This window comes from Megachile rotundata, chromosome 7 (assembly GCF_050947335.1).
Source record: "Megachile rotundata isolate GNS110a chromosome 7, iyMegRotu1, whole genome shotgun sequence".
Taxonomy (NCBI): domain Eukaryota; kingdom Metazoa; phylum Arthropoda; class Insecta; order Hymenoptera; family Megachilidae; genus Megachile; species Megachile rotundata.
This window is the reverse complement of record NC_134989.1, coordinates 14,639,046-14,666,418: the sequence shown is the minus strand read 5'-3', so window position 1 is coordinate 14,666,418 and position 27,373 is coordinate 14,639,046. Positions and strand designations below refer to the sequence as shown.

The 27,373-nt window shown below is 31.1% G+C and overlaps 6 protein-coding genes across 12 annotated transcripts; 2 read left to right on the top strand and 4 right to left on the bottom strand.

Annotated features, from left to right (window-relative positions):
* Positions 1-578: 578 nt before the first annotated feature.
* Sac1 (phosphatidylinositol-3-phosphatase SAC1) lies at positions 579-4,789 on the bottom strand. 2 transcript variants are annotated; one of them, XM_076533654.1, is made up of 8 exons: positions 4,385-4,789; positions 4,026-4,117; positions 3,606-3,946; positions 3,407-3,518; positions 2,993-3,339; positions 2,547-2,924; positions 2,308-2,475; positions 579-2,230 (listed from the first exon to the last, which is right to left on the bottom strand). In XM_076533654.1, the coding sequence occupies exons 1-8, from the start codon at positions 4,642-4,644 to the stop codon at positions 1,952-1,954; spliced, it is 1,977 nt and encodes a 658-aa protein (XP_076389769.1). In that variant the 5' UTR covers positions 4,645-4,789; the 3' UTR covers positions 579-1,951. The 2 variants fall into 2 exon arrangements, with proteins under 2 accessions (XP_076389769.1, XP_003699416.2); XM_003699368.3 differs by having other exon boundaries at positions 4,228-4,525.
* A 1-nt stretch (position 4,790) lies between these two features.
* Positions 4,791-7,141, top strand: Mtpbeta (mitochondrial trifunctional protein beta subunit). The gene is made up of 7 exons (XM_003699413.3): positions 4,791-5,000; positions 5,269-5,434; positions 5,511-5,886; positions 5,964-6,138; positions 6,202-6,482; positions 6,571-6,876; positions 6,948-7,141. The coding sequence occupies exons 1-7, from the start codon at positions 4,946-4,948 to the stop codon at positions 6,990-6,992; spliced, it is 1,404 nt and encodes a 467-aa protein (XP_003699461.3). The 5' UTR covers positions 4,791-4,945; the 3' UTR covers positions 6,993-7,141.
* Ski6 (exosome complex component Ski6) lies at positions 7,078-8,157 on the bottom strand. Its single transcript, XM_003699412.3, has 3 exons — positions 7,984-8,157; positions 7,598-7,900; positions 7,078-7,513 (listed from the first exon to the last, which is right to left on the bottom strand). Exons 1-3 carry the CDS (start codon positions 8,155-8,157, stop codon positions 7,169-7,171), a joined length of 822 nt encoding a protein of 273 aa, XP_003699460.1. The 3' UTR covers positions 7,078-7,168.
* A 237-nt stretch (positions 8,158-8,394) lies between these two features.
* On the bottom strand, positions 8,395-11,252 carry mRpS31 (mitochondrial ribosomal protein S31). Its single transcript, XM_003699411.3, has 7 exons — positions 11,097-11,252; positions 10,862-11,015; positions 10,722-10,788; positions 10,558-10,663; positions 9,154-10,485; positions 8,842-9,032; positions 8,395-8,733 (listed from the first exon to the last, which is right to left on the bottom strand). The coding sequence occupies exons 1-7, from the start codon at positions 11,120-11,122 to the stop codon at positions 8,501-8,503; spliced, it is 2,109 nt and encodes a 702-aa protein (XP_003699459.2). The 5' UTR covers positions 11,123-11,252; the 3' UTR covers positions 8,395-8,500.
* Positions 11,253-11,700: 448 nt separating this feature from the next.
* Positions 11,701-17,594, bottom strand: wapl (cohesin release factor wings apart-like). Of its 2 annotated transcripts, XM_076533653.1 has the most exons (12): positions 17,431-17,594; positions 16,770-17,030; positions 14,815-16,595; positions 14,428-14,676; positions 14,085-14,333; positions 13,795-14,019; positions 13,485-13,707; positions 13,187-13,402; positions 12,930-13,109; positions 12,765-12,853; positions 12,577-12,678; positions 11,701-12,488 (listed from the first exon to the last, which is right to left on the bottom strand). In XM_076533653.1, the coding sequence occupies exons 2-12, from the start codon at positions 16,951-16,953 to the stop codon at positions 12,339-12,341; spliced, it is 3,648 nt and encodes a 1,215-aa protein (XP_076389768.1). In that variant the 5' UTR covers positions 16,954-17,030; positions 17,431-17,594; the 3' UTR covers positions 11,701-12,338. The 2 variants fall into 2 exon arrangements, with proteins under 2 accessions (XP_076389768.1, XP_012136806.2); XM_012281416.2 differs by lacking the exon at positions 17,431-17,594 and having other exon boundaries at positions 16,770-17,424.
* A 339-nt stretch (positions 17,595-17,933) lies between these two features.
* On the top strand, positions 17,934-27,332 carry LOC100878656 (ral GTPase-activating protein subunit beta). 5 transcript variants are annotated; one of them, XM_012281383.2, is made up of 24 exons: positions 17,934-18,858; positions 18,946-19,366; positions 19,538-19,564; positions 19,672-19,886; positions 19,952-20,135; positions 20,208-20,468; positions 20,712-20,903; positions 21,075-21,179; positions 21,257-21,397; positions 21,472-21,710; positions 21,788-22,018; positions 22,095-22,248; positions 22,303-22,410; positions 22,785-22,886; positions 23,124-23,264; positions 23,352-23,366; positions 23,434-23,594; positions 23,669-23,842; positions 23,914-24,323; positions 24,400-24,811; positions 24,886-25,198; positions 25,303-25,566; positions 25,640-25,889; positions 25,952-27,332. In XM_012281383.2, the coding sequence occupies exons 1-24, from the start codon at positions 18,823-18,825 to the stop codon at positions 26,076-26,078; spliced, it is 4,683 nt and encodes a 1,560-aa protein (XP_012136773.2). In that variant the 5' UTR covers positions 17,934-18,822; the 3' UTR covers positions 26,079-27,332. The 5 variants fall into 5 exon arrangements, with proteins under 5 accessions (XP_012136773.2, XP_076389763.1, XP_076389762.1 ...); XM_076533648.1 differs by lacking the exon at positions 22,785-22,886 and having other exon boundaries at positions 17,937-18,858; XM_076533647.1 differs by lacking the exon at positions 19,538-19,564 and having other exon boundaries at positions 17,938-18,858.
* Positions 27,333-27,373: the final 41 nt, after the last annotated feature.

Below are 27,373 nucleotides of genomic sequence, written 5' to 3'. Positions count from 1 at the left end.
TTCTCCGCGGTATATCGAGGACTAAGATCCTAGAGATGCGGGAGCAAAAGAGAAATGGTAATAAAATCGATGGCCTGGATCTGCCGTCGGTTTGTAATTGAATCAAATTAATCACCCTCGTCGACCTCCAGTCCACACTCCCTGTTACTATAGCTGCACACCGCTTACCATTTCCAATTAATAGCAGAAAGGCTGCACGTTTCGTTGGAACTTTATAAAACGAATCCAATTACGAACGACCGTTTGTCAAAGGCTCAAAGCCACGAAAAGTTTTGCCTCGGCACAAAAATGACGTCATCTGCCTGTTTTCCTTCCTCGGTTCTATCAATACGAATAAATGATAGACAAACAAGTACGCGACCACTGTTATTAGTATTAAATGTCACCTACGAAGTCACCGAATGAAATCTGCTCGCTCATCAATCGTAATCACAGTCACATCGGTTTCTTGATCTTTCAAAAAGAATATTCTGCTACTTACCAAGTGTTAAATAATGAAGTTCATAAATATTTGCGTTAGTGTTCTTTATTTTTAGTCTATAAATTGTGTTATGAAGGAAGTGAAAAGAAACATGGGAAAAGATTTCTATTTTCTATTTCTCCTGTGCATGTTCAAATACCTTAAAGTAATTGACATAAGAATGTTTTCTAAAAATTACGCATGTACATATTGGAAGACATCAATCAAATACTAAAGTAGACGCCTTTGGCTAAAGATGAATAATCTTTATCTACTTTAATTGCACTAAAAAGACACACAGTGCGATTGATTAACAAAGTTCGCGTTATACCAAAAAACATGACATACGTTTACTCGTAATTAATAGATGCTGTGCAACATTTATTTGCAATAGAGAAAACAATTTTATTGACACTTGGATTAAAAGTATTAACTTACAATAAGTAAGCAGTTTTGTACGAAAATTATTTATCAAGTATTAAAAAATATTCTTTCAACAAAACATCCTTCGATATATCACTTACTATGCGAACTGACAATCGGATAAAACTTTAAAAACATCATACACTTTGGTTCGGCATATGACTATCAAATGTCAGGATACATTAAACATTTCGCATATCTTAAAATACGATCAGTTTTCTGACTAGATCACCTAGTATTCGTGAATTATAAACAATAGTTACGATTGTATTATTTTCTAAAATGTCTTCATTGAAAGAAATCATGAATAATTTATTAATTACTTTGTTTACATTGCAAGTAAATTTTACGTATCGTCAAATACCTGCAGTGTTGAATAAACACGAGTAATAATCACAGGCAATCTATGAACGATACATACAAAGCACTACAATGCGGTACGGCTTGTCAGGAGAACAAATATTGCCTGAAATCGAACCCTCGCCTCTTTACAATACTTTACAAGAAAGGGAACGAGCGATTTCCCTTACATACTGTGTCTTACTCTACTTACGTAGAAAAAGTAAGAGTTGTAGCAACTATGAAGATTAACTACGGTGTTAATCTATGTACATTCAAGTGCAATGTAGGCTTCCTTTGGACAAAGACCAGTGTATGATGAGCAGCCTTCCAAATTTCCTACTTCTCAACTTGGAAATTTGTAAAGAAAAGTTACCAACCAAAAACCAACAAGTAATTGGCTCTTTCCTTTACATCGCCATTTTCCTTAAGAAAGTCTACGGTGCTTGCTACTGTACATCAATAAGAACGTATTTGCTCAATTTTACTACACTTTTTCCTCTCCTAACATTACATCTATAACCTCAAAACATAAAATGCATATACAAAGCTAGAATTTATAGATCTAAAATATACCGTTTCGTTTTTACAATAAATTCTAACATTTAATAACAAGAAAATATATTATTGATAAAGTGAAAAAGAAAGTAACAAAAAATTTATGGTGTACCCCAGTATGAATAAAGAAAAAATGTTGTACAGCATGTAGTACATGAAATTAAGAGACATTTAAAGCAACTTAGGTTTATCCACGTATTGTTTGCCATGATGAATGATGGTTGCAAATGTACCACCCACCATAGCACCCCAAAATAACATATATAACAAAATTTCAGTAGTGTATCTTGAAGGTAAGATTATGTGAGCAACCAACATGGACGATGCAACGAGAAGTACCAAAGGGAATGTCGCGTAGCGCCAATTTCTTTCGCATTCCAAAGGACATTGGACCGATGTACATTCACCATCTTGCACAATGTAACGGCCCAGAAATAGGTCTAATGAATCCTGTTAAATAAATATAATAATCAATATTACACACAAATATAAAATTAAAAAATGTTTCAAAAGTAAGAACTGCCTACTTGTCTGTAACCGTCGGTAAAATTATTCTTATAATATCTTGTTAAAGAATTCAAACCATCTTTCATTGCACCCAACTTAGTGCGTTTTCCTGTTCGTGTAAAATCAGTTTTCAATGCACCAGTACCTGAATACTGAATACTTATAACATCCGCATTATCAGCCCAAATCTAAAATATGTCAAATTTCTATGTGAAGAAACTATGTGTAGTACAAAATGAATAAATATATAAATTCTTACTCGTTTAAAGTGTTCTTCGATACTAGGATGATCCTCGATCCTCCTAAGAATTTCCAATCTTGATAATGCCTCATTGAGAATTCTCTTTGCTATCATACTTTGAACTACGTTAGTTCTATCGAGACAATCAATGCAGTTCGTACGAAAAACACCGTCCTGAGCGGATAATAATGTTCCATCTTCCAATAACAAAAAGTAGCTCATTTGCTCTAATTCAGGAGCTAATCGATCGAGTAGAACGTTTAATCGATCCCACCTCATTCTTCTGCATTCAGAATGAAAATCGAAACCTTCGTACCGCACATTTTGATTATTAATTCGTTGTACTACGTTACGATATGCTTTTTCGAGAATAGCTTCTGGACCATGTTGATCTATCTATTTAAAAAAGTACATTGTTTAATAGTAATAATAATAGTTTTTTTTTGTATCATTGGATAACTTACTAAATTGATCAAAATTTGCTTTCCATAATGGAATATCTGAGCTTCAAGATGTCGAGCACAAGCAGTTTGGTGATCTTCATGAATGCTCAACTGAGGCTTAGGCTTATACTTTAGATTTGGTGCTTGATACCAAAACAAGGGGATAGAACCACGTGTTTGTACATAAGAACTACGGTGTCCATTGAATTCAACCAACTGTTCTGTTTCTACATAGTTAGAAACATTGCCAGTAGAATCTATACCACGTGAAAACAATCTTGTTCCTGCACGGTGTACACTCCTTCTAGATACAATACCTAAATTAAATGTTGTACTCCCAGTCACAGTAATAGTATTTAATGAGACAACTGCAGAAACGTTAAGAAAAGTATATGTACTAAAAATAAATTCAGAATATTTTATTTGCAAGGATACATCCATGAATAATAGGTAGACAAAACTTGTATTGTTCTGGTCTTGATGTTAAGTCTTGTAGAAGATAAGCATTCCATACAAATCTAAGATCTGCCCTATCGTGAAGTGGCATCTATATAATAAAAAACAATAATTATCAATAGCATTTTGATTATCATATACAAGCAATTATTGAATAATAACTGAATGCAACAATAACCTGTAAAAACTCAGGAGGAGTATTATGCAATCTTTGCATCGTATGACTAAGATCATATGTGTAACTAAAGTAAAAATAAGGTGTATTTAATACAGATTTAATCATTTCTAAATATGTGGCATTATTTTGCACTTGTTTTTCACTGAGGTGCAATGAAGATTTTGTGTAAGGTAAAACTTCTGTTGCAACTATTTTATAAATTTGATGGCCAGCTATAGTTCCAACTTCTGCAGCGTCTGTTATTACTATCAGGTAGCGACATGCTAACAATCGTATAGTCCCTATTATACCCCATATTTTTCTACGGCTTGCAGTTGATGGGATTTGACTAGCTGTGCCAGCTAAAGTATAAACAATACGTCTTAAAAACTTATAATCTATAACATTATTACATTAAATGCAAGTAATAACATTAATTACCTTGGGTGTAAATCTGTTGACTCACTCTATCAACTACAAGCAATACTTTTGTTCCAATAGGTTCAACATAAAACTTTTCAGGTGTTATGTATCTAAAAAAGAAATTATTTTACAATAAGAATTATGTGCAATCACAATACTTTATGATTAAAATATTAACTGTTTAAAGATCAATAAAGAAATGTAGAGACAAAATACTCACAAGTATAATTTATCATATACATCTGTGTGCAGCTTCATATTGTTAGACAACAATTTCCACAATGTGTTAATTAGAAATACAAAATGACAAAAAACTTAAAATACAACGCGAGAAAAAATAAACTGTAACGAGAATAAAAATCGTAATCTATACATACGCGAGGTTTAAATTATGACGTAAACTTAACAGATTAACTGTCCAACTGTTGTCAACTCGATATTTGAATTGGCATGATCGAAATCTGTCAAAATCGGAGTAACCTCCGCGCGTATCTAGTATTCTTCTATTCTTTACAGCACGATATATAGCAATAGTGTAGTATAGTGTTGCTACTGCATGAGCGCAGTAGTGTTCAGCTTTAAGATCGTCATAGTAGCCAACATTTCCCCATTCATATTTTTGCAAATACCAAATCATAGAACGCTCGTACCCGGAATTTAGTGGTTTCCGAGCAGTGCTGCACCAAGTGACTAATTTTAAAACAATTGAGGGTTGTACAACATGTGTGCTACTATTGGTTGCATAGCATACTAAACCAATCACAGCAATGATTTTATTAAAGTTCACACAATTACAAATTTCTTGAGAACGTGGCTAAAGTATAAGTCAAAGTACAACACTCGCGTTCACCGTTTTGTGCGGGTATCCACACTTGCAAAAATTTTGACAATAATACTCGAACTTTTTTAATATTTATAAGTTCATATTGAATATATAAATGATGTTTTTTATACAAAATAGTCTTACAGTGAAGCAAGGGCTTGCTAAATATGGTATGCTAAATTATTTTATGTAGATAATAAAAGTAATGTCAGTTTGATATGTATTAAATATGTGTGAGTGCAAAGTGCAGAATTAAACGTTACAAATAAAAAATTGAATTGTTATAAAAATTTGTTATGTATTGTAATAAATATAACAAATACATTTAGAATTTGTTCTTGTAATAAATATATTTATTGTCATATTCATATAAAATTATTTTTAAGTAAAAGATATTTCTTTTATACGTAACAGAGTACAATTTACTTTTTATATTAGGTTCTTCTGTAAACAGTTGGCGAATAATCCAGAAGTGTTTTGCAACTAAAAGTAATGATGCTTCTAAAAATATTGTCTTCATCGATGGTGTTAGAACACCATTTCTGCAAGCTGGTACAAGTTATAAAAATTTAATGGCATATGATCTTGCTAGAGAATCATTGATGTAAGTTAATTAAAATATTTTTTAATTCGGATTTAATACATTATGTATTCTAATTTTTTGTATTTTCTATTATAAGGGCACTGCAAAAAAAAATTAAATTTCCTAAAGAAATAATTGAATACATTATTTATGGCACTGTAATGCAAGAAGTACGTACTTCAAATATTGCTAGAGAAGCAGCTTTAGGTGCAGGATACAGTGATAATACTCCTGCACACACAGTAACTATGGCATGCATCAGTAGTAATCAAGCTCTCACAACTGGCATGGGCTTGATTGCTTGCGGTGTGTATGATGTAATTATTGCAGGTGGAGTGGAATTTATGTCAGATATACCAATAAGGCATAGTCGAAAAATGCGTTCCTTAATGTTACAAGCTAATAAGGCAAAATCAATGAAGCAAAAATTAAGTCTTCTGGCTAGTATTCGCCCAGCACATTTTATACCAGATGTAGGTTTCTTCTCATTGTAGAATTAAATTTTATAAATGCTTATACATTACATTTGATTATACTTTAATAATTACAGCTACCTGCTGTAGCAGAATTTTCTAGTAATGAAACCATGGGACACAGCGGTGATAGATTAGCAGCTGCATTTGGAATTTCAAGAAGAGAGCAAGATGAATATGCTTTACGTTCTCATACTTTAGCTGCAAAAGCACAACAACAAGGGCATCTTACAGACATAGTTCCTTATAAAGGTAAAGGTTTACATATGATGGTGATAGAGACATTATACTAACAGTTCTTAATATTTTTTCTAGTACCAAATGTAAATGATGTTGTTGATAAAGATAATGGAATTCGTGTTTCTACAATGGAACAATTAGGAAAATTAAAACCAGCATTTGTTAAGCCATATGGAGGAGTAACTGCTGCTAATGCTTCCTTTTTAACTGATGGAGCATCAGCAGCTCTGATAATGACAGAACAAAAAGCTCTTCAACTTGGTCTTACACCAAAGGCATATTTGAGAAATTTTACTTATGTTTCTCAAGATCCAGTTGATCAGTTGCTTTTAGGACCAACATATGCTATTCCAAAGGTTATAATTATTGTTTTATGTATATTTAATTATTTTAAGTTTCAAACTTTTAACTACCAATTTTATTAAGTTTCCTAATAAAATGCAGATATTACAAAAAGCTAAATTAAACGTGAAGGATATTGGAGTGTGGGAAATACATGAAGCATTTGCTGGACAAATTTTAGCTAATTTGAAAGCATTAGATTCGGATATGTTCGCACAAAATTACTTGGGGAGATCTTCAAAAGTAGGAATACCGGATCTTAATAAGTGGAATGCTTGGGGTGGCTCTTTGTCAATTGGTCATCCATTTGCAGCAACTGGAGTGCGGCTAGCTACTCACACCGCTAATCGAATGATTAAAGAAGATCAACAATTTGGTCTGATTGCAGCTTGTGCTGCTGGTGGTCAGGTAAAAAACTATGAAAATAAAAACTTCGGTTTAAGTTAAATAAAATATCTTACCAAATATATGAATTACAGGGTGTAGGTATGATTATGGAAAGATACCCAGGAGCTAAAGTCTGAGATGTCAACAATATCAAGGAAGGAATATATTTTCAAGATTAAAAAAAAATTTTTTATATAATATATAGTTAAGTCATACCACAAGAAATATTAAAATAAGTTTTATATGTCTTTATGAAAATGTTAACAAAATATATTATTTTATGATATTTTGTATACAACTTTTATTAATATCCCTAATCTATGCTGGCATGATAAAGAGATGGGAGAGACTGCTCTGTTAAATAATGTCTAACAGCTTGATCTAAAATAACTTTTATATCTTGGCATCCATGTAATACTCTATCTTTTAAAGATTCAAAATGTGATAAATGCAACCTTTGTCCTGCTCCTTCTGCTACCACTATTAAACCATCCTTTGATATACCATCACTATTTGGTAAAGCAATAACAGATAAAGTAACACCACGATTACATTCTTCTATATAATTTGCATCTAATACACCTGTTCCTAATGAACTATCTTCATTGTCTAAAGATGAAGAATTAATTAATGTTACAGTACAACCTACAGCATAATTCTGTAAAGAAAAGGACAATTTAAGTTTTAAAAATATTCTGAGTCAAAATTATTAATACATTTTGTACAAACTGTTATATTTTACCTTTATAGGAATTCCAGCATCAATTAAAGCAAGTGTAGAAGCATTTATGGATGCACAATATTCGCTTCCATCAACTTGTAATACTTCTACATAAATATCTATTTGTGAACGTGGATATAATTCTAGGTGTATTATTGCTTCCATAGCATGTTTCAACTGAAGTGACTTTTCTTGCGATTTTCTATCACCACGCGGTTTTCGTTTACGTTCGCCAGAAGATAAACTAAACACTGCCATACTATATTGACAATTTACTATACCCTTGGTAACCTTACTGGTACTTCTTCCTGTAGAACCTCGTGGCTAATATACAAGAATTTGTAAACAATTAAAAAACTTGATTTTCAATATATTATTAAAAGTTTCATACATAATAAATCATTAACCTGATGTGGTCCATATACTGTAACCAAAATTTTGGTATTGCCCTGTTCGATATAAGCACTTCCATCAGCTTGACCGAAAACTCCCATTTTTATCCGAATTTGTCGTAATTCTAATGCTCGCCTACCATCTGGACGTAGTCCATTATGATCCTCAATATTTTCTGCTTCGATCATATTGTTTTGTTAATTTCACGTATGTTTATCAATTCGACAAGAGAACATAGTTGTCAAATGTAGTCAAATAATTAGTTTTTATTCGTTCTGCGCATGTCAGTTTTCATCTTTGTAACTAAAAGTAACACGCATGTGCTCTCAGCCTATGCTATAGTCTTTACCATCAAGTTATATACCGGGTGGACAAATTTTAACTCTGCAATCCAGGAGGGACGAAAACAAACAACATGCAGGAAATGATGATAATCTTAAATACATATATATATGTAACAACGTATAAATACAATATTTTACTGTATCTTTTATATTCTAAATAACAGTAAAAATCATATTTTAATAATTTTTATTCTACAAGTCCTAATTTTTGTAACAGATCCTGTTTGCTTCCAAAGTAGTCTTTATACCACATTATATGATCTGTTTTTTCTTGAACGGTCAAATATGGATTTTTTGAAAGACCAACACATACTAGTTCCATAAAATGTCGTATTGGGCCTTTAGTAGGACACCATCCTACCAAATGTTGTTCCAAAAATACATGTTTTGAAAAATGTACATCTTTTTCTGTTTCCAATCCTACATTATAAAGGAAAAGTAAATTAATTTTCATTGTAATAAATAATAAAATATACAGTAATAAGTATATCTTAAAACTACTTCTCAAATATAATTTTTACACAGCACCTTGTTCATTGTCAATAGGAAATCGCCATAGCTTCCCTTCTTCAGTCCATTTAATTAATTCCTGAAATGCATTCTGAGACTTATTCACCAACAACAACTGCAAGTGGGCCTCTTCACACATATTCCATGTTTTAAGTTCTGGCGGAACTTCCGTTAACTCATTGGTAAAAATTGTCTCAAAATTGAAAGACCTATTATATATTACATATATTACATAAATTATCAATATTTTTACACAAATTAGCATAAATGTTAATTGCAATTTTTCTGTAGGAAATATATAATTTTTAATTAATTTATTTATTTTCATACCGCTCTTCTTGTACCGGGATATCCTGAACTCTAGCCTTACGTTGGATTTTTAGTTTCCGAAGTATAGATGCTTCAAGGTGCAGTGCACCATTGGTTTGATCATGGTTTTTAGTAGTATTTAATTTTTCTTGTTTACTTTTTAATTCCATAATTACAGATGGTTCTTCGTACATTCGATTTCTAGATGTATTCTTACCATTCTCTCTACTTTGTTGTTCACTTTGTAACTGCTTAATTATAGAAGGTTCTTCCCTTTTTATTCTACGTTGACTCTCAATATTTTCTGACTTCTGTTGTTCACTCTGTAACTGCTTAATTATAGAAGGTTCTTCTTCCCTTTTTATTCTACGTTGACTCTCAATATTTTCTGACTTCTGTTGTTCACTTTGTAACTGCTTAATTATAGAAAGTTCTTCTTCCATTTTTGTTCTACGTTGACTCTCAATATTTTCTGACTTCTGTTGTTCACTTCGTAACTGCTTAATTATAGAAGGTTCTTCTTCCATTTTTGTTCTACGTTGACTCTCAATATTTTCTGACTTCTGTTGTTCACTTTGTAACTGCTTAATTATAGAAGGTTCTTCTTCCCTTATTGTTCTATGTTGACTCTCAATATTTTCTGACTTCTGTTGTTTACTTTGTAACTGCTTAATTATAGAAGGTTCTTCTTCCATTTTTGTTCTACGTTGACTCTCAATATTTTCTGACTTCTGTTGTTCACTTTGTAACTGCTTAATTATAGAAAGTTCTTCTTCCATTTTTGTTCTACGTTGACTCTCAATATTTTCTGACTTCTGTTGTTCACTTCGTAACTGCTTAATTATAGAAAGTTCTTCCATTTTTATTCTACGTGGACTCTCAATATTTCCTAATTTCTTTTTTTCACTTTGTAACTGCTTAATTATAGAAGGTTCTTCCCTTTTTGTTCTACGTTGACTCTCAATATTTTCTAACTTTTGTTGTTCACTTTGTATCTGCTGAATTATAGATAGTCTTTCCATTCTTTTGCTAGGTTGACTTTCATTACTTCTCGATTTTTTTTGTTTACTTTGTAACTGCTTGATTATAGATGGTTCTTCTATTTTTGTTCTAGATTCACTCTCAATATTTCTGAATTTTTGTTGTTCACTTCCCATCTGTTTAATCATAGATAGCTGTGTTCCTTTTATAAATGAATTCTCAATATCCTTTGATTGTTGTATGTGCCTAATTGTAGATGATTCATTTTGTATTTGTTTCTCAAGTGAAATTTGAGTATTCCTTAATTTTTGATGATCACTTTGTATCTGTTTAATTATAGATGGTCTGTCATTTACTTCATCGTTTTTTTCACTAAAATTAATATAATATTAAGACATTATTATAAATTTATTTTAGTTGAAATAAAAGATATTATAAACAAACCCGATTTCTAATGAAATAGCATTTAATAGATTAGAGAGAATTTGCTCTTTATCCTTTTCACTTGGTGTTTTTGAAAGTACATCGGCTATTTTGGATAATCGTTTTTCTGGAATAAAAATTTGTATTTTGTTATCCATACATTTTAAGCAACAATAAGATCTTACCAATTTCTTGTTTTTTGTCTTTTTTATTTTTGGCATGTAGGTAATCTGCAAGTTTCAAACTGGTACTCTTTAAAAAAAAATAAATTAATGCATAATATTAAACAAAATAGTTCTGATTATTTATTATTATTGTTACTAACCTCTGTAGTATCATCTTTATTAATCAATGTATTTTTGTTAGGAGATTCAGTATCAGAATCTGAATCTGAAGATGAACTAGATGAATTTACCTTTATTATATTAAACGTAACATTTAACCATTTTATTGGCAACCTATTTTGTGTTTTGATATGCCTAAAAATTCAGTATTATAAATACTACAATATTTAATATTAAAAATATCCCACTATTATTGTTATAATTACTATAGTTTACCTTGAAAAAAGATGTAAAGTTAACATTTTGTTACTGTTGATAATACTATTGCTATTATAAATACTATCATGCTACGTAAAGACTTATAGTAATCTCCATTCGACGAAAGATATGAGTATTCGCCCAGTTCTCTCCCCCACTCATGTCTTCTCATGATCCACGTTTACTCTATGGTCTATACACATAGTGGATAAAACTCAGAAGGCTTAAATGAGCCTTCACAAGGCTCAAATGCTATCTTTCTTAGAAGAGAATCAATAAACTAAACCAAACCAATTTTCATATTTTATATATTATACAGATTAAATTAAAAATTAATTTTAAAAACAAATTTAGTTTTGAATAAAATAACAATTATCTTTTAAGTATATACACATATAATAAAATCGTACTTTGTGCAGCATAACATGTTCAATTTTTATTTAAAAATCCTTTATTTTACAGATATTTTATTCTATTTTTTTAAGTTAATTTATTGTACACATATACAGAATAAAATATAATATATCACTTTTCCTTTCAAACTTGTTACAGTTTTAAAGAAAACTGTAAGTTTATGAAATCCTATATCTTTTAATGGGATTTAATAACTTGAAACTGTAAATTTAAGATACAATTATAATTTATAAATTTACATTTACAAGGCTTACAGTATAATTTTAATATTAAAATAAACTTACATAATAATGCTTTCTCAAAGTTTAATGGGTCATAATAAACCCCAACACCGCCAATCGTATATTAGAACTGAAAATATAGATAAATTGAAATTTCGAATAATCGTGAAATTTCAAATTTACGCATTTTTATACAGCAAACAAATCATAAATTGGCAAGAAGTTTTACATTTTGTTATTCTTCTTGACAGTTATAACATTAAAAGTTATTGATTGGCGAAGCAAGTAAAATAATGATAATACATACATACTATATGAAGAAACTTAATCGAACCATACGCGTAATTACAAGGCGCGGTTTTTATTGTATTAGTTTTTGCATATTTTAATTAACTTATGCTTAATATCTAACATGTTACTGCGAATGGGAAAATAAGTCAATTTAATGAAAGGTACAGCAATAAATTATGTAAATGAATAAATATATATCAAAATATATGGTCAATATGAAACAGGTCCATTCATTCTGCAATAGATAAAATTTCCTTCGTTGGACACATATAACTTTGGCTCTCTTTGCATGCCAGGGTAATAAAAAATATCAAATGTATGAATATGATATCAATCAAGATGAAGATAAATGGAGCATTATGTTTGAATCTTCTAACGCTGATAATGGTAATTCATTTTTCTCATCGTCAATTCTGGCATCCGATATCTTTAGGAACTTGATCACCTTTTCAGTAGCTTGAATTCCACAGCTGCTCGCTTCATTCTATAATAGTTGTTTACAAATTGTTTATAAATAATCAAATGCATAAGGTATTCGTTTAAGTTTTCACATAATAATAAAAGATAATTACCGACGCAGTTAAATTCATGAAATTAAAGAATTTCTGAAGTACAGATACCATGGTAGTAAAATTGTTATCCGGAAGTCTACTACGTACCAATGATTCGTAATCCTAAAAATAAAGGCGTTTCAACAATATGTACATTGTTATGTACATTATTTATGTCTTTTCTAATGTCGTACTACTGAAAATATTACCTTATTATCCATTATTAAGTAACCAAGTAAAAGCACTACGTATGCTCCTATTAAGGTATGCTCCATATGACGTCCCGCTTTTTGTAACACTATAAATCAAATTATTTACGAAATTATGTTTCATAAAATTTTATAGCACGATAAAAGAAATAAAAAAATACAAACATTTTGTAACAGTTTCTTCTATAAACTCTTCTTGAGATTTAGTTGTCGTCGATACAGTTTCTGGTTGTTCAGAGTCTTTCTGACCATCTAAAATAGCATCAGTTTTTTGTTCCTCAGCACGAGCTAATTCTTCTTGTTTATAAAATAGATCAATCAAACATTCTACTCCACTTTGTTCAACTGTTTTATAAAAAACAAATATAATATATTATAATCATTTCATCGTTAAATTATATCATATATGTGTGTATATTTACCGTCAAAAATATCTTCCACTGATGGGGGAGCTTTAGATTCGATAAGAAGTTGTTTATTATCGTCGCATTGCTCTACTAAATTTATCAATAAAATCAAAGCTAACATCATCATATCAAAACGCTTTTCTTCGGGGAGTGATTCTGGTACACGCAACAAAAGATATAAACTACAGTCTAAAACACCTGGTTGCGAGCCTAATGATTTGCTTCCGAAAGCTGAAAAGAATGAATGAAAAATTGTTTTAGATATGAATATTATACCTTCGTAAAAAATAATATATGTTTGATAAGATCTTACATTGTCTATTAAATCGATGTGTAAGATTAATAAGAACTTTTATAATAGCAAACAGACATTCTCTAATAACAGCACCAGTAGAAGTTTTATCACTTGAATCTATAGTAGGGTAAATAGGAATTTCTTGTCCACAAAGATGATACAAATTTGCTAAAGTGCTGACTAAAATTCCATCTTCATATTTTAATAAATATACTTGATTTTCTTCGTTCATATCAGTAACCTGCAATAACATGTTTAAGTAAAAAGTAAATTATTTGTAATTTATGTTATATATGTATATCTTTAAATGAAACTATATTCATCTCACATTTTCTAATACACGTAAACATCTATCAACTTTACGTAATTTATCTAATAATGGATCTGTCCAGCCAGATCTTGTAATATCTTGGGTATTAATATGACGGTGACAATCTCTGATAGTTTTTACAATATGTTCTAATCCACCCAGTTCTCTAAGTTCTTCTTTGAACCATTCACCAGCACGTTTAGATGTAAGACTAAGAAGTGTTTCCATAGCAAGTTGTCCAACCTAGTTCAAAATAATTTATTTCGTACATAGTCCTATATTTCTATAATTATTAATGAAGTACTTACAGTTATATTATCAAGATTTAAGTGTTTTGCATGTCCTTGAGCTTGAATATCAGCGCATAACTGACGTACTTTCTCTTTATTTTTTAAAAGTTCTGCCCGACTAAGGCCACAATCATCAAGTGCATCTTTGTGACTTGCATCAGATTCTAATAAACTTAACATTAATTCCAAACAATCGCGATCTAAATCCATAGCTAAACGATCTTGACTTAATACAAACATTACTGTTGCTGTGCATAAAGCAAGGCTCTGCAAAAGAACGTATAATCATTCCTTTATAGAACTAATTTTATTTTATCATAGTCATTAAGATTAATCGTTAAGATTAAATAGAAGTTTATACCTGATCTTTAGTTGCATCATGAAGAGCTTTAAAGAATTTAGCAACAGTTCCATGAGCACGTACATGCATGCGAAATGCAGGTGCCATACATTTACTTGCTAATCGTATAGCTGAAAGGCAACGAGTAGCATTGGGATTATTTTCTCTTAAAGTGTCTAATATATATTCAACGTCGTCATTAAACTCTTGGAATTCTCCACTTTCTTGAATTTGGTGAGCTTTTTTCACATTTTTTACTACAGTGTAAAACTAAAAAATAAATATTTATATTACATTAAGAAGAAATTAAATTCTTCAAGTATATAATCCAGAATTTTCCAAAAGATTATTGTACAATTTATAAAAAAACTGTTTAAGAAAACGATTTTTTTTATTTAATATACATACACCCTTAATTTTCCTGCCGCAACGAACACTTGTTACAACATCAGATTCATCTGGAAAGTCTGTATCAGTTTCAGGATATGTTACCACTCTTGTTAGCTTTGAAGCATCAAATTCTTCAAATTCTACAGGTCCTGTACCACTGTGGGAACCTGAAGCAATAGTTGGTGTAGTATTGCCAGTATTAGTGGTATCTGTAGTATTAGATTCTTTATCACTATCACACCATTTATGTATGTACAATGCTCGTCTTTTATTTCCATTTGTCGCACCCGTTGAACGACTTTTAAAAATGCTACCTTTCTTAGTAGCCGGTTTCTGAACAGTCGTGCACGGAGTATCTAATGACTGTGATTCTGTGACTGTACTTGTTACATGCAATGCTATATCACTTTCTGGATTACCACTGACACCTTCACTGTCATCACTTCCAGAAAACCAATCTTGATCAACTAAAGTTCTTGCAGTAGCTGTATCATTATCATTGATACGAGCTGGTTGTTCAGTTTCTATTTCAGTATTAGGTCTTAATTCTGGTTCTGGTTCTAATTCTGCCTCTGCTTCTGGTTCTAGTTCAGCTTCAGCCTCAGCCTCAGCCTCAGCTTCAGCTTCAATTTCAGCTTCAGCTTCAGCTTCAGCTTCAGCTTCAGGTTCAGGTTCAGGTTCAGGTTCAGGTTCTGGTTCATGTTCAGGTTCAGGTTCAGGATCTGGTTCTACTTCCTGTTCTGCAATAGGTCTAGCAACCACTTCATTTGCTGGAATATCTATTGAACAATGTTGAACTTCATTTTGAACAACCTCTGCATTTTCCTCAGTCTCTGGAGCATTTATTATTATTGGCCTTGTTTGCATAGGATCAGAATCACTTGATAATATGTCAATTAATTCTTGAGTTGTAGTTGGCAGTGGTTGATCACGGCCAATTAATGGTTCAATTGTTGGCTTACAAGAATATGTTGAACTACAATCAGTCTTAACAATATCATAATGAGATATTAGTGTATTATTGGAATCAGTAACAGATTTTCTAAGAGTTAAAGAAAGACCAGAACTATGTGAATTAGGTGTTGCTGATGGTGTAGACATAACAGAAGTTGTTGTTGTTGTTGTTAACTCTAAATGCAGATTTTTTGCTCGACTACGAGTAGTTCTACGCATTTCGGAATTTTCTATAGGTATTGAAACAGTAGAGATAATAGGTTCATGTTGACGAACTGTCTTGTTATCAGTTTTCAATGTATCCACATTAAAGCTTTTATGTTCACTATCTACTTTAGTGGGACTAATAAGTGGTGTAGAAATTCTGTATGTTTCAGGCTCAGGTTCTTGAGAATTCTGCACATTTCCACAGACTAGTCGTGCTGTACCTTTACATATTCTTAATACAATAGGTGGTTTCCCTTCTTCTCTAACAGGAGGATCATTATTGGTTCCATCTAAAGTATCAGCTACTTTCTTAGCTGGAACACTTGATACTTTTGTTAAAGTTTGTTTTGGTGGTGGCTGTGGACAATTTTTTTGGGCACGAGCTCTACCATAATGTGAATCAGGTACTTGTCTACATATTGCCACATCTTGGCGAGATTCTTCTATCGTAGATGGAACATTTCTACTTTTAAAAAATTTCTTAGGTTTAATAACTGGTGGTGCAACATCTGATTTATTGTCAGGGTCGGTTTCAAATGAAAATGGATCTTTTCCAGAATTTACACGACTATTTTGATTTCCATAATCAAGTTTAATTCTTTTTGCACCAAACGTATTATGGATATCATCTCTTCTTCCTAAAAATAAAACGAAATTGATGATTCAATAAAAACACATACGTTACTATTATTAGGAATAAATAAAGTAAATCATATTTTATTCACTTCCCGCAGACATTTTTGTTAATGAATATTAATAAACAGAAACACATAATAAAATGTTCAATGAACATAGAAAGAAAAGATATGTACCATTGATATTGGTGCTCCTGATAGATGTAAACGATGTTATACCCCATTTTCCAACAGTACCTGCTGATTTGGCAGCAGAGGGTCGATTACTATTTTCCCTAAAAAGCTTATCAAATTGAATACTCCCAGGTGTCATACTAGTGACCTTACGGCTGTAAGATTTTGTGTAACTGCGTGACGTCATGTTGTATTCTTTTGTATTTGAAAAATCTTCCACATCTCAATAGACACAAATAACAATAACTTTTTTCATTTTTGAACCTTTAAGCAAATGGTAAATAACCATTGATTGTTTGTACACTTGAGGTCAAGTGTTGTAACCGAAAAGAAACTTTAGTGCATCGGAACGTTATTCCCGTCGATAATTGAAAACTCGAAAGAAAAAAATCAAGAAGCAATATCTTCGGAACATATGAAAGAAACAAACGCCATGTTTCATTTGCTATTTACCCCAATGCACAAATATATGAAACTAACTTCAACTTCAATTCATATTCAGAAACATTGTCCTTATATTAATTATTCCCAATGCTGTATTTGACACTTAACTTTAATTATCTTATATTCTTATACATTTATATAAATTCAACCAGAAATATTAATCATAACATGATCTCGAGCCATCTGTCGATGTTTTTCGTTTCAAGATTTAGATACATACCATACACAAAAAAACGAGTAATACAATACACAAGATTGTAACACTTGCTATCCTACCCAGTAGGTAGAGCTAAAGAGTTGTCTTTTACCTTCTATCTACATTATCGGCAGAAAATCGTCCAATCAAAATTGATTTTACACTATGTATAAAAATATATGTGTATTCTTTATTTCAAGCCTTATATGGATTTAAAAAATCTATGCACTTTTGGTAATATTCAATGACATACATTTACAATACAACATTTACTCTCCTTTTTTACATTTTTGCTCTTAATATATTTTCTTTAGTTTCATTAAAAAAGATTTTATTTCTTTACAGTATTTACTTTATACAACGATATCTTTAGTAAATCAAATTTGTATAAAAAAAATATGAAATTTAAAGTTTTGTGAAATATTATCCTGAACTCATTGTTAAATACTGAAGTAAGTATCACAATTTATCATTTTCTATGTAGATTTATATAAGTTTTTTATTCCTGATAGGTGGAAATATTTCACGGAACAAAGAAAATGCTGTACGTTTCTAGAAAACATACTTCTCGAACATCAACTTTTCGTTTGTGTTGCGCATGTAACTCTGATTTGGTATAGTATGATTCATAATTAAAAGTGTGCGACGCCAAGAAGATATATTCAGTAATTTTTTTATGTCATATACTTTTCCTATCATCACTTTTCGTATTATTTACCATTGATGAAAACGTTAGATTTTCTTAAAGAAAATACATGATGATATAATGTATTATTATTACAGCATGTAGTCCTATAAAATCTCATGTTATAACATATGACCTCATAGCGTAGATCTTAAAATGTATGAGGTTGTAGTCTCATAAAGCACAGCTTTACAGCACGCGATCTTACAACACATGTCTTAATAAAATATAGTGCAACTTTGTTTCCCTAGATTGTTATTTTTCTGAGGAAAGTTTAGGGTATATGGTAGTGTCATATATTTTTTGTCCACCGTTTATATAATCCGGAAATAGAAAACTATAGAAGGGAATCACAGTGGTGATCAAAAGCCTTCCGAACTTAGTCGAGATGCGCAAAATAAATATATTCTCGTGCAATGAAGTATATATCAAAACTTGAGAAGTACATATATGTAATTGTAGAATGACCAATATAAGTCATGTCAAGTAAACTTATTGTATAGGAGAAGACTAACTGTCAAATGACATTTGGACGTATTTATCTATTCCTGACAATGGTTGTACCCAAAATTGTGCATAATTTAGCCATCAGTCACTTTATTTTTACGGGTATTATATGAAATAAAATATTTCTGTATTATAATTAAGATTAAACGAGCCAAATTGTGATCTTCATTTTCTTTTCTTGATTATAATTCTCAAGTGTAAAACATTAAAGTGTATAGTAATCTATGAATTTAGGCGTGTTTAACAGAGTTAATCTTAAGGTAAATTATAATTTAATATCTTTTTTAGGTTTTGTATAATCTTATATTTTTTAAAGATTAATATTATGATTGATATTTTAATTTTAGGATTCCCAAGGAGGAATGTATTCCGAATGGGCTTCTCTAAGTGTTTTGATTCAACAAGGCTCAGAAGAAAGCCAAAGTGTTCTAGAGAAATTTTCGCCCGGAGCAGGAAAAGAAGTAGCTTTATCCATTGTACGTCAACTAGCTGCAAATCTTGGCATTACACAAGCAGCTGAGCCAAGTCCATTATGTACAGATAAAGAAGTACAATGGTGCATGGAAGTGATATGTTTTGGATTATCATTACCTTTAGCTGAACATGACACTGTCAGAGATTGTGTTAATGTATATTGTGAATGGTTATCTGCATTATATTCTACACCAAAGATTTGTGTACCCAAACCAATTGTAGATGATCCTAATTTTTATGCAAGAAAAATAATAAGTCATTTTCATAATTTATTTGTTCCACGAAAAGGAGAAGGTAAGATTTTAACTTTCCTTTTTCTTTATATATAATATTAGGAATTTTTATAATAATTCAAGAAATATTTAACATTAATTTCATTATTGTCAAAGAAGAAATATCGTTTTAAGATTTGCTAAATTAAAAATATTTTCATCTAACAACTTGTCATTATCTTTTTCTTCATAGTTTGGCCATTTTTGTATCAGGATCTAGGTAATTTATAATTAAAAATATTCGTTTGTATTAAAGATATATGTTCTCAAATGAAGTATAAATTTTTAAACATAAATAATTAATGATTGCACATATTAAATTTGCAGGGACAGATACAATTAATCGACAAGCAGTTTTATGCCATAGAGTACTTAGAACATTACAACAAATTGCAAGGGGCCCTGCTACTTTAGAAAGGGAAACTTGGGAAAGCTTATTACTATTTCTTATTGGAATTAATGATGCACTGTTAGCTCCACCAGCAACAAGGGAAGATGCTGGAGAACAGTTGTGTGAAAGAGTTCTAGGTGTATTATTAGAGGTAGTATTAATAAATTATTTATTGGTAAATTTTAAAAATTACTAGTTACATAAAAATACTTTTAGGTATGGTTAGTGGCATGTGAACGTAATTTTCCTTCACCACCATTATGGCGCACATTAAGGGAGTCCTGTCTTCGATGGAGACACAGATTAGCATTAGTGGAACAATGGAATCGAGTTTGTCTTGCTCTTACAGCAAGACTTTTGCAAATTATGTATGGTCCAATGTTCCCAGAATTAAAAATAAGTTAGTGATTTTAGCTAATAATTCATGTTACTTTACGAATTATAAATTTATAATATATAATGACATATTTAGGCGAAGAAGATTCTCAACTTGTACCACCTACAATGTCAGATGAAGCAGTAGCACAAGCTTGGTACAGACTTTTACGAACTATAGGTGATCCAGTTGATTTATGCAGACCTGCTGTTATTTCACAGACACAAGCATTTTTACAATATGCTATTGCTAGTCCAAATGTAATTGATCCATGTCAACATCCATGTTTGCAAAGTTTACCACAAATATTTTTAAAAGCCATAAAAGGTATAGCTGGACAGATTGATGCTTTTCTTGGTAAGCATGAAATTATAATCAAACTATGCACAATTTCAAAATATATAAATATGATTAATGTCATATTTTGTTAGGACCATATATATACATATAAAAGATAAAAAGCATAAATTGTAAATTTACTTTACAACAGGAAAATGGTTCTTTCCTTCACACCTTTTCGACTTTGAGATACTTGAAATAGTGTACAGACTTTTCAACTTGCTTTTTGGTGATGGTTGCACGCAGTCACAAATGTTTTAGGAGTTTCACAGGCATGTTGCTGGGAAGAATGTTGTGTATCTACAATCACATCTGGATCTGGAAGCACTGGAAGTGGAGGTATAGGGTGGGATAAAGCAAGTAACAAGGATCTGACACAACCTTCTCCTACACCTCCAACACAGCGCAGACTTGCCAAAAGTTTCAGTGTAACACCTTCTGCAGTCACTAAGGGTATTGAGCACTTATCTTCTGGTGTTTCCTGTGTACTCTTTTATTTTTTAAACTGTATATACATATTTCTTTAAGCTTGTTCTCTTCTTATTACAAAAGAAGTATACCGTTTTAGTGTTATTATACTAATAAAATAGTATTGCATATGTTACAGCTGAATTTCTGTTATAGGAATTCCAAAAGCTTCCTTAATTGGTTTGACAACAAGTCGTGTTACAAGTACACCACCTATTTTGATGTCTAATTCAGGACCATCATCAGCCTCCAGTACAACATGTAAAATTTTGTAAATTACTTTTATCTAAAAAAATGATGTGCCTCATATATTATAGGATCATTACCTATATTTCTAGCTATGACTTCTCTAGTTCAAGATATTAGACCTCCATTAGCTCCAGGGCGTCCAAAATGCAACAGTATATTGCATCTTTTTGGAGAATGGTTATTTGAGGCTGCATTCATAGGTACTGATGGGTGGTCACAAAACTTACCTCGTAAGTATTATTTTATATGTAGCATCATTTATAACTAAGTGATACATGATAATCATTATTTTATTCGCGAAAAGAACCATCAGGTGCAACAAAGCGCCCATCTTCTGTGCTCGTCGACGGTCCTAGTTCACTACAAGAAAGTATTAACGATGTCCCACCAGCTCTTTGTATCGATCGTTACGAAGCTGGAAGAGCAGAAGCTTTAGGTGCATTATGTAGAATCTTCTGTGCTAAGAAAACTGGTGAAGAAATTTTTCCGGTCTATTTAGCCAGATTTTATCAAGCAATGAATCATGGTCTTAAAACTGACGAAGTAATGGATTATTCTCTAAAATTTTACAGATATAGTATACACAAGTATATATGACATAATTGTATTTTCTTTTACAGTCTAGAGAATGTGGCGAAACATTAGCAAGCATTATTTTAAATTCTGCAGACTTATTTCGTTTAGATTTAAACGGCGTACAAGTATTAGTACCCGCAATGATTTCAGCACTTGAAACTGTTCTTCCAGAAAAAGATTTAAAACTGAAATCTAACGTGGTATCGAAACCTGATTTACGAAGAGCCTCCATACACTTACTAATATCAATGCTAGCATTACCTTTACATTTTCAAGTAATTGACGTTATTAATTATTACATGTGTATATAATATGTACAATTTTTTCAAATTTAATAATTTGTATCTGCAGAATCTCACTATTAAGGAACTTCCGACATTTACAAATTCAGTAATCACGGAAAAGGGTCATATAACATTCGCACAATTAAAGTCAAGACTTATGAATTTACTTATAAATGCATTACAAGTTGAAACTGATCCTCAGAATACTCATATGTTATTAGGTAAGTTTAAAATTAAAGGTATTGAAACTGTTATAATTTGTGTTATTATTTTAGGAGCTCTTTTATTAAGCGTACAAGATTCTGCAGCTGCAGAAGAAGTTGAACAAGTGACACAACCTGATACTATAGCACATGATTCTGCTGTTAATTTATTGTCATCAGGTTTGTTATAATGTACTATTTAAATAAGGTTAACTTGCATATGTCAATATTGAATGCACTGTTTTAAATATTTTTAAAATATTCACCCCTTGTACTGAAATCGAAAAGTATTAATTGCATCGTTTTAGAATAATAGTTGAAATTAATATTTTATTATTTGAGATGACAACTTATAAGGATATTCATTAATTGTTTGTACATTAAAATTAAGTAATTCAGCCTGATTATGCAATGTAAGATCATACCGCTTAATATTACATTTTATTGTATTTGCTTCATGCGTGCTTCTGTAAGAAATCATTCATCGTTATTATTATTATAAGTTGTGTTTTGTTGTACATTTATCATTATACCATTTCATCATCGCTTGATAGTCACCAGCGATTCAGCCAGTCAAATAAGTATATCCAGTGATCAACGCTCGCTCGGCGAAACCTCTGATATTACAACTCTTCAAGAGGAATGTGTTGCATTTGGTAAATACAAGTATTTTTTATATTATTTCTGTTTTCTGATTACCATACGTACAAGTAATATTGTGGAGTGTTTCATATATTTTATTTTTATATTTTTGTTATACATCGAAGCTTTCTTTAAACAAGATTATGCAAAAGCTTGCATTTTAAAGGATTTAATGTACGCTTGTAGTTGTACTTTCAAAAATTTATTTCTTATAGTTTTAATTACTAAAAAGTATGGGATTATTGTTACAGATTCAGCTCATGCCCTTTTTGTAAGAGCAACATATTTGGTTTGCCACAGATTAATATCATCATGGAAAACGGATTTAAATATTTCTTTGGCAGCTCTTGAAATATTATCAGGATTAGCAAGAACACGCATTCGTGAAACAGGTAAAGCACAATGTCTACTACACTATAGAATCTTTTTTAATATGTAAAACAGATTAATTTATCAAATGTTCAATATTTTACATGCAGCGAGGAAGCTAACAGGTTAAATTATATAGTATCATTTTATAATTTACAATTCAATTGTAACATAAATTTTTCGTAATTATAGATGCTTTAGAATGTAAGCGTGCCGTAAAATGGCTTTGTGATTACATCGCTTATCAATGTTGGCGTCCACCACCTGCTCATTCGAAAGATCTTCACTCCTCTATTGTTGCTGCTTTTAGTTGCTTAACGACTTGGTTAACTGCTCATCCTCAATTACTACAAGTTAGTATTTTGTTTGTATATACTTAATATTAATTATTTTTATAATAAACTGATTCTTAGAACTATTCTTGTAGGATAAAGATTGTTTAACAACAGTTTTAGAGGTTGTTGAACTTGGTGTATCAGGAACTAAAAGTGTAGGGAAACCTGGTGAACCTATTAAAATGAAAGATGAGAAGGAATTAAAACCAGCATCTATGCGTGTTAGAGATGCTGCTGATGCACTTCTAACAGTCATTCTGGAACAGGTATTTATAAATATTTACAAATGAAGTGTAACAAATGTGGTTTAAAATAATTATTGTAAATAAATTTATAGGTTGGTTATTTTCCCAGTGCATGCGGAGCACAGTCATTGTCATCTTTGTTAGACGAAGTATCGCTTCTCCGTCATTGCAATAGTTGGACTGGTGGTCGAGTGCCACGCCAAGCAGCAGTTGAAAGATTCCGTTATTTCGTTGCCGAAAATGCTACCATATTGGCTTTATTAGAAGAACCTCTCGGAAACGATCAGGATCCACAGCCTACTGTAACTGTATTAATACGTGGCCCATTTGGCAGACATGCATGGACATTACAGCTTCGCCATTTACCACGACATAGGTCCAGTATACGAAGTGTAAACACAAATCCAGGTCGACCACTGCCACTAGCGGAAGCTGCACCACGTACAGACTACAAGCCTAGATTTTTCCCGGATAACGTGGACAGAATTCCTCATTGTAAAGTGTATGTTGTATTTCCAAAATATTTATATTTGCATTTAGAAAGTAAATTTTACTGAAAAGATCAAACATTTTGTTAGGGATGAATCTATACCAAGTCTTGAAGCAGTCATGAACAACAATGATGTAATAAGAACTGAACATCAAATTTTATCACAGTTATTGGAACGTCAAATGAATATTGAAACAAAATATTGTGATGGTTATGATAAAGTTTCAGACGAGAAATCGGAGGAATGCGCACCACCTCAAATTTGTCACGAATTTCAAACGGCGCGTCTTTTTTTGAGTCATTTTGGTTTCCTAAATATGGAACCTAAAGAAAATGACGAATCTAGAAATGGTAGTCTTACTGCATTAGACCCAACCATGCCGGGATTTTGTTTAGACTTAGAAACTTTAGATAATATTAGTCCACGAACATGCGACACTGTATATATTTTTTATGTTAAACCTGGTCAAAAGAATTCTACAGAAATATTGTCTAATGTGGTAATTGCATTTTTTATTTCACAATGTTGCATTGCTGTAAGTTCTCTTTATGTAAAGGATTTTCATGTTTGCAGTTACATGAAATGAATGTATCGCCAAACTTTTTGGAATTCTTAAATTCACTAGGATGGCCTGTCTCTGTATCAGCACATGCAGGTTGGACTGGTCATGTTTCCACTTCCTGGAGAGTTACACCACAAGTGAATGTACCACAACCAGCTCATAGTGATCATGGTGGAGCTCTTTACAATGGAGATACTCATGTTCTTTATTGGGCAGATGTTAGCTCTGAAATTGCTTTTGTCGTACCAACTCAATCAAATAATATGCAAAATTCAGATTCGTTAGAAGAATCAAGTTTCGGCAGTGACATTAGTAATAATCAAGGTATAGTTTAAGTAAAATACAAGTAAAGTAATGTTTGATTAGTGGATATAAATGTATCTTAAACATTATCTTATGTATAATTGCACAATAACTAATCATTGCAGTTTGGTTTGAAAGAAGCATCAGTGAAAGTACTAGTTCTAGGAGCTGTGGAACGGGGCAGAATACAGTACAAAACCCACGAACGATGTCACTTGATTTAGAAAAACAACCACCTAGCTTGACAGGATCTAATCCTTCCAATTCTTCTAGCGCGGATCCAGTAAAACCGAGAAGAACAACCAAACAAGTTTTACCTGTACAAACTGATATTAAAATTATGGTCGTTTGGCTAGAAAGTTTAGAAGATTATGCGCAGTTTCCAATTGGTATTTCGACTATAAATTATATTCATTTTTTATGTTAAATGTTCAGAATTTTGAGATCATATTTTATGTATAGGTGATCTTCTTCCCTGTACTTATACTGGTCTTGAACAATCTAGAGTGATACAAGTATCAGATGTACAAGTAATATTCCTCCAAGCACTTAGTAGTGGATTAATGAGAGTCAGATTACAAGGTCCAGTTTCTAGAATTAATTTGGCTACACCCTTAATTGATGGTATGGTTGTATCTAGAAGGGTATTGGGAACACTTGTCAGACAAACTGCATTAAATATGGGACGTAGGAAAAGGCTTGATAATGACAGGTACATAAGATTATAACTATACTTGCATAGTATTGATACGAATAATATTTTATATTTTGCAGTTACCATCCACCACATGTACGTAGGCGCTTGAAGATTCAAGAAATGGTACAGAAATACAGAAAAAATTTAACTGATCCAGAATTATTAACACTTCTATTTAGTAGCACACAAACTTATCAAGTTTAGCAAAATTAAAATTGAATAAACCATATGTTATATTTAATATTTTCATATTTTGTAATTTAAATAATTAATATATAATACCTTAAATAAAGTTTTAATAGTATAAATAATGAACAATTGTAAGAGCACTAATTGAAGTAAATATTATAAAAAATTTAAAGTCAATATTGTACTTCGTTTGTCATATTATTTTATAATGCAATATAATGCAATAATATTTATCAAACAATATGTATTATGTTATCATAAAATCGGAAAGTTAATATTTATTTATATTATCGAAATATGATATAAGATATAAGCAATTATAATGAATAAAACATTTATTACTGTGCAAGAAAATCACAGTAGTGAGAAGAATGACTTGCTACAGTAGAGTGTAATTATATAACGATATAATTCTTCTTTGTGCTTCTTTCTTCTGCCTCTATTGGTATGTTTAGACAACATGTCATTTGACAACTAAAGTAGGGGTCATATTGATTTGTAAAATGATTTCTCACAATGTATTCAAGGTCCTTTCATAAGTTCCTAACATAGTTGATCCCAAATAACATTACCATTTAATATGTAAACATTATTATATAATTTTGCATACATTTGCATAATCTTATCAATGATTTATGGATGGTAATACAACAATGAAATAGATTATTTTTTACAGTAAACATTTATGAACTTATATTATCATTACAAAAAATATATCATATTTGCATAAAATTGAGACATTCTAGAAGAGAAAAAATAATTAATATAATTGAACTAAGATTTTCGTAATAATTAACTAAAATCTTAGAAACATAAAATGATTGCAATATGTTGCGAAATATTGTTAGTAATCATGTTGATATCAATTGTATTAATAGCAAAAATTAGTTGTTATGTCATCCTATATAATTGTATTGCTACTTCAATGCAGAACCGTAATTAGAGTTTGCGGGACTTGAGGCAGAAATCAAAATTGTTTTCGACGTTATCAGATGTTGCTTCAAATCGTTGATAAGGATGGCATTAACGAGTACTTACATTAATACTTGCAATATTGCTACCATCGGGATTGTAACAATTGTCAACTTGAAAGATAGTCTTTCCATGAAACGTTTTGCAAATTCGTAAATTTGAAAATTTAGGTGCAGGGCCCTACTGACTCTCGTGTGTTTAACGCAAGCGGCGAAACTATTTCAATGTAATACTACAAAACGATGTATTTTTTCATTTAGGTAAAAATTCAAGCTTATTATTAAACATAAATAATTATATGTGTTTTAATAATCTATTACTCTATATTAGATACAATT

Bases quoted from the DNA above. Each gene is read 5' to 3' on its own strand.
- Sac1 (XM_076533654.1), bottom strand. From the start codon at position 4,644: ATGATTTGGTATTTGCAAAAATATGAATGGGGAAATGTTGGCTACTAT. The intron at 4,118-4,384 runs GTATGTATAGAT...TTTCTTTTTTAG, and splicing joins CGTCATAATTTAAACCTCGC to ATACATAACACCTGAAAAGT. The intron at 3,947-4,025 runs GTAATTAATGTT...TTTATACTTTAG, and splicing joins TCAACAGATTTACACCCAAG to CTGGCACAGCTAGTCAAATC.
- LOC100878656 (XM_012281383.2), top strand. From the start codon at position 18,823: ATGAATTTAGGCGTGTTTAACAGAGTTAATCTTAAG. The intron at 19,887-19,951 runs GTAGTATTAATA...AAATACTTTTAG, and splicing joins TTCTAGGTGTATTATTAGAG to GTATGGTTAGTGGCATGTGA. The intron at 20,904-21,074 runs GTATTGAGCACT...TTTCTGTTATAG, and splicing joins ACCTTCTGCAGTCACTAAGG to GAATTCCAAAAGCTTCCTTA.
- wapl (XM_076533653.1), bottom strand. From the start codon at position 16,953: ATGACGTCACGCAGTTACACAAAATCTTACAGCCGTAAGGTCACTAGT. The intron at 16,596-16,769 runs GTACATATCTTT...TTTTATTTTTAG, and splicing joins CAGGAGCACCAATATCAATG to GAAGAAGAGATGATATCCAT. The intron at 13,403-13,484 runs GTAAGATCTTAT...CATTCTTTTCAG, and splicing joins ACATCGATTTAATAGACAAT to CTTTCGGAAGCAAATCATTA.
- mRpS31 (XM_003699411.3), bottom strand. From the start codon at position 11,122: ATGTTAACTTTACATCTTTTTTCAAG. The intron at 11,016-11,096 runs GTAAACTATAGT...CTGAATTTTTAG, and splicing joins ACTTTACATCTTTTTTCAAG to GCATATCAAAACACAAAATA. The intron at 10,486-10,557 runs GTTTGTTTATAA...TATTAATTTTAG, and splicing joins GCTATTTCATTAGAAATCGG to TGAAAAAAACGATGAAGTAA.
- Ski6 (XM_003699412.3), bottom strand. From the start codon at position 8,157: ATGATCGAAGCAGAAAATATTGAGGATCATAATGGACTACGTCCAGAT. The intron at 7,901-7,983 runs GTTAATGATTTA...CTTGTATATTAG, and splicing joins CAGTATATGGACCACATCAG to CCACGAGGTTCTACAGGAAG. The intron at 7,514-7,597 runs GTAAAATATAAC...TTTTCTTTACAG, and splicing joins ATGCTGGAATTCCTATAAAG to AATTATGCTGTAGGTTGTAC.
- Mtpbeta (XM_003699413.3), top strand. From the start codon at position 4,946: ATGATGTTTTTTATACAAAATAGTCTTACAGTGAAGCAAGGGCTTGCT. The intron at 5,001-5,268 runs GTATGCTAAATT...TTTTTATATTAG, and splicing joins GCAAGGGCTTGCTAAATATG to GTTCTTCTGTAAACAGTTGG. The intron at 6,139-6,201 runs GTAAAGGTTTAC...TATTTTTTCTAG, and splicing joins AGACATAGTTCCTTATAAAG to TACCAAATGTAAATGATGTT.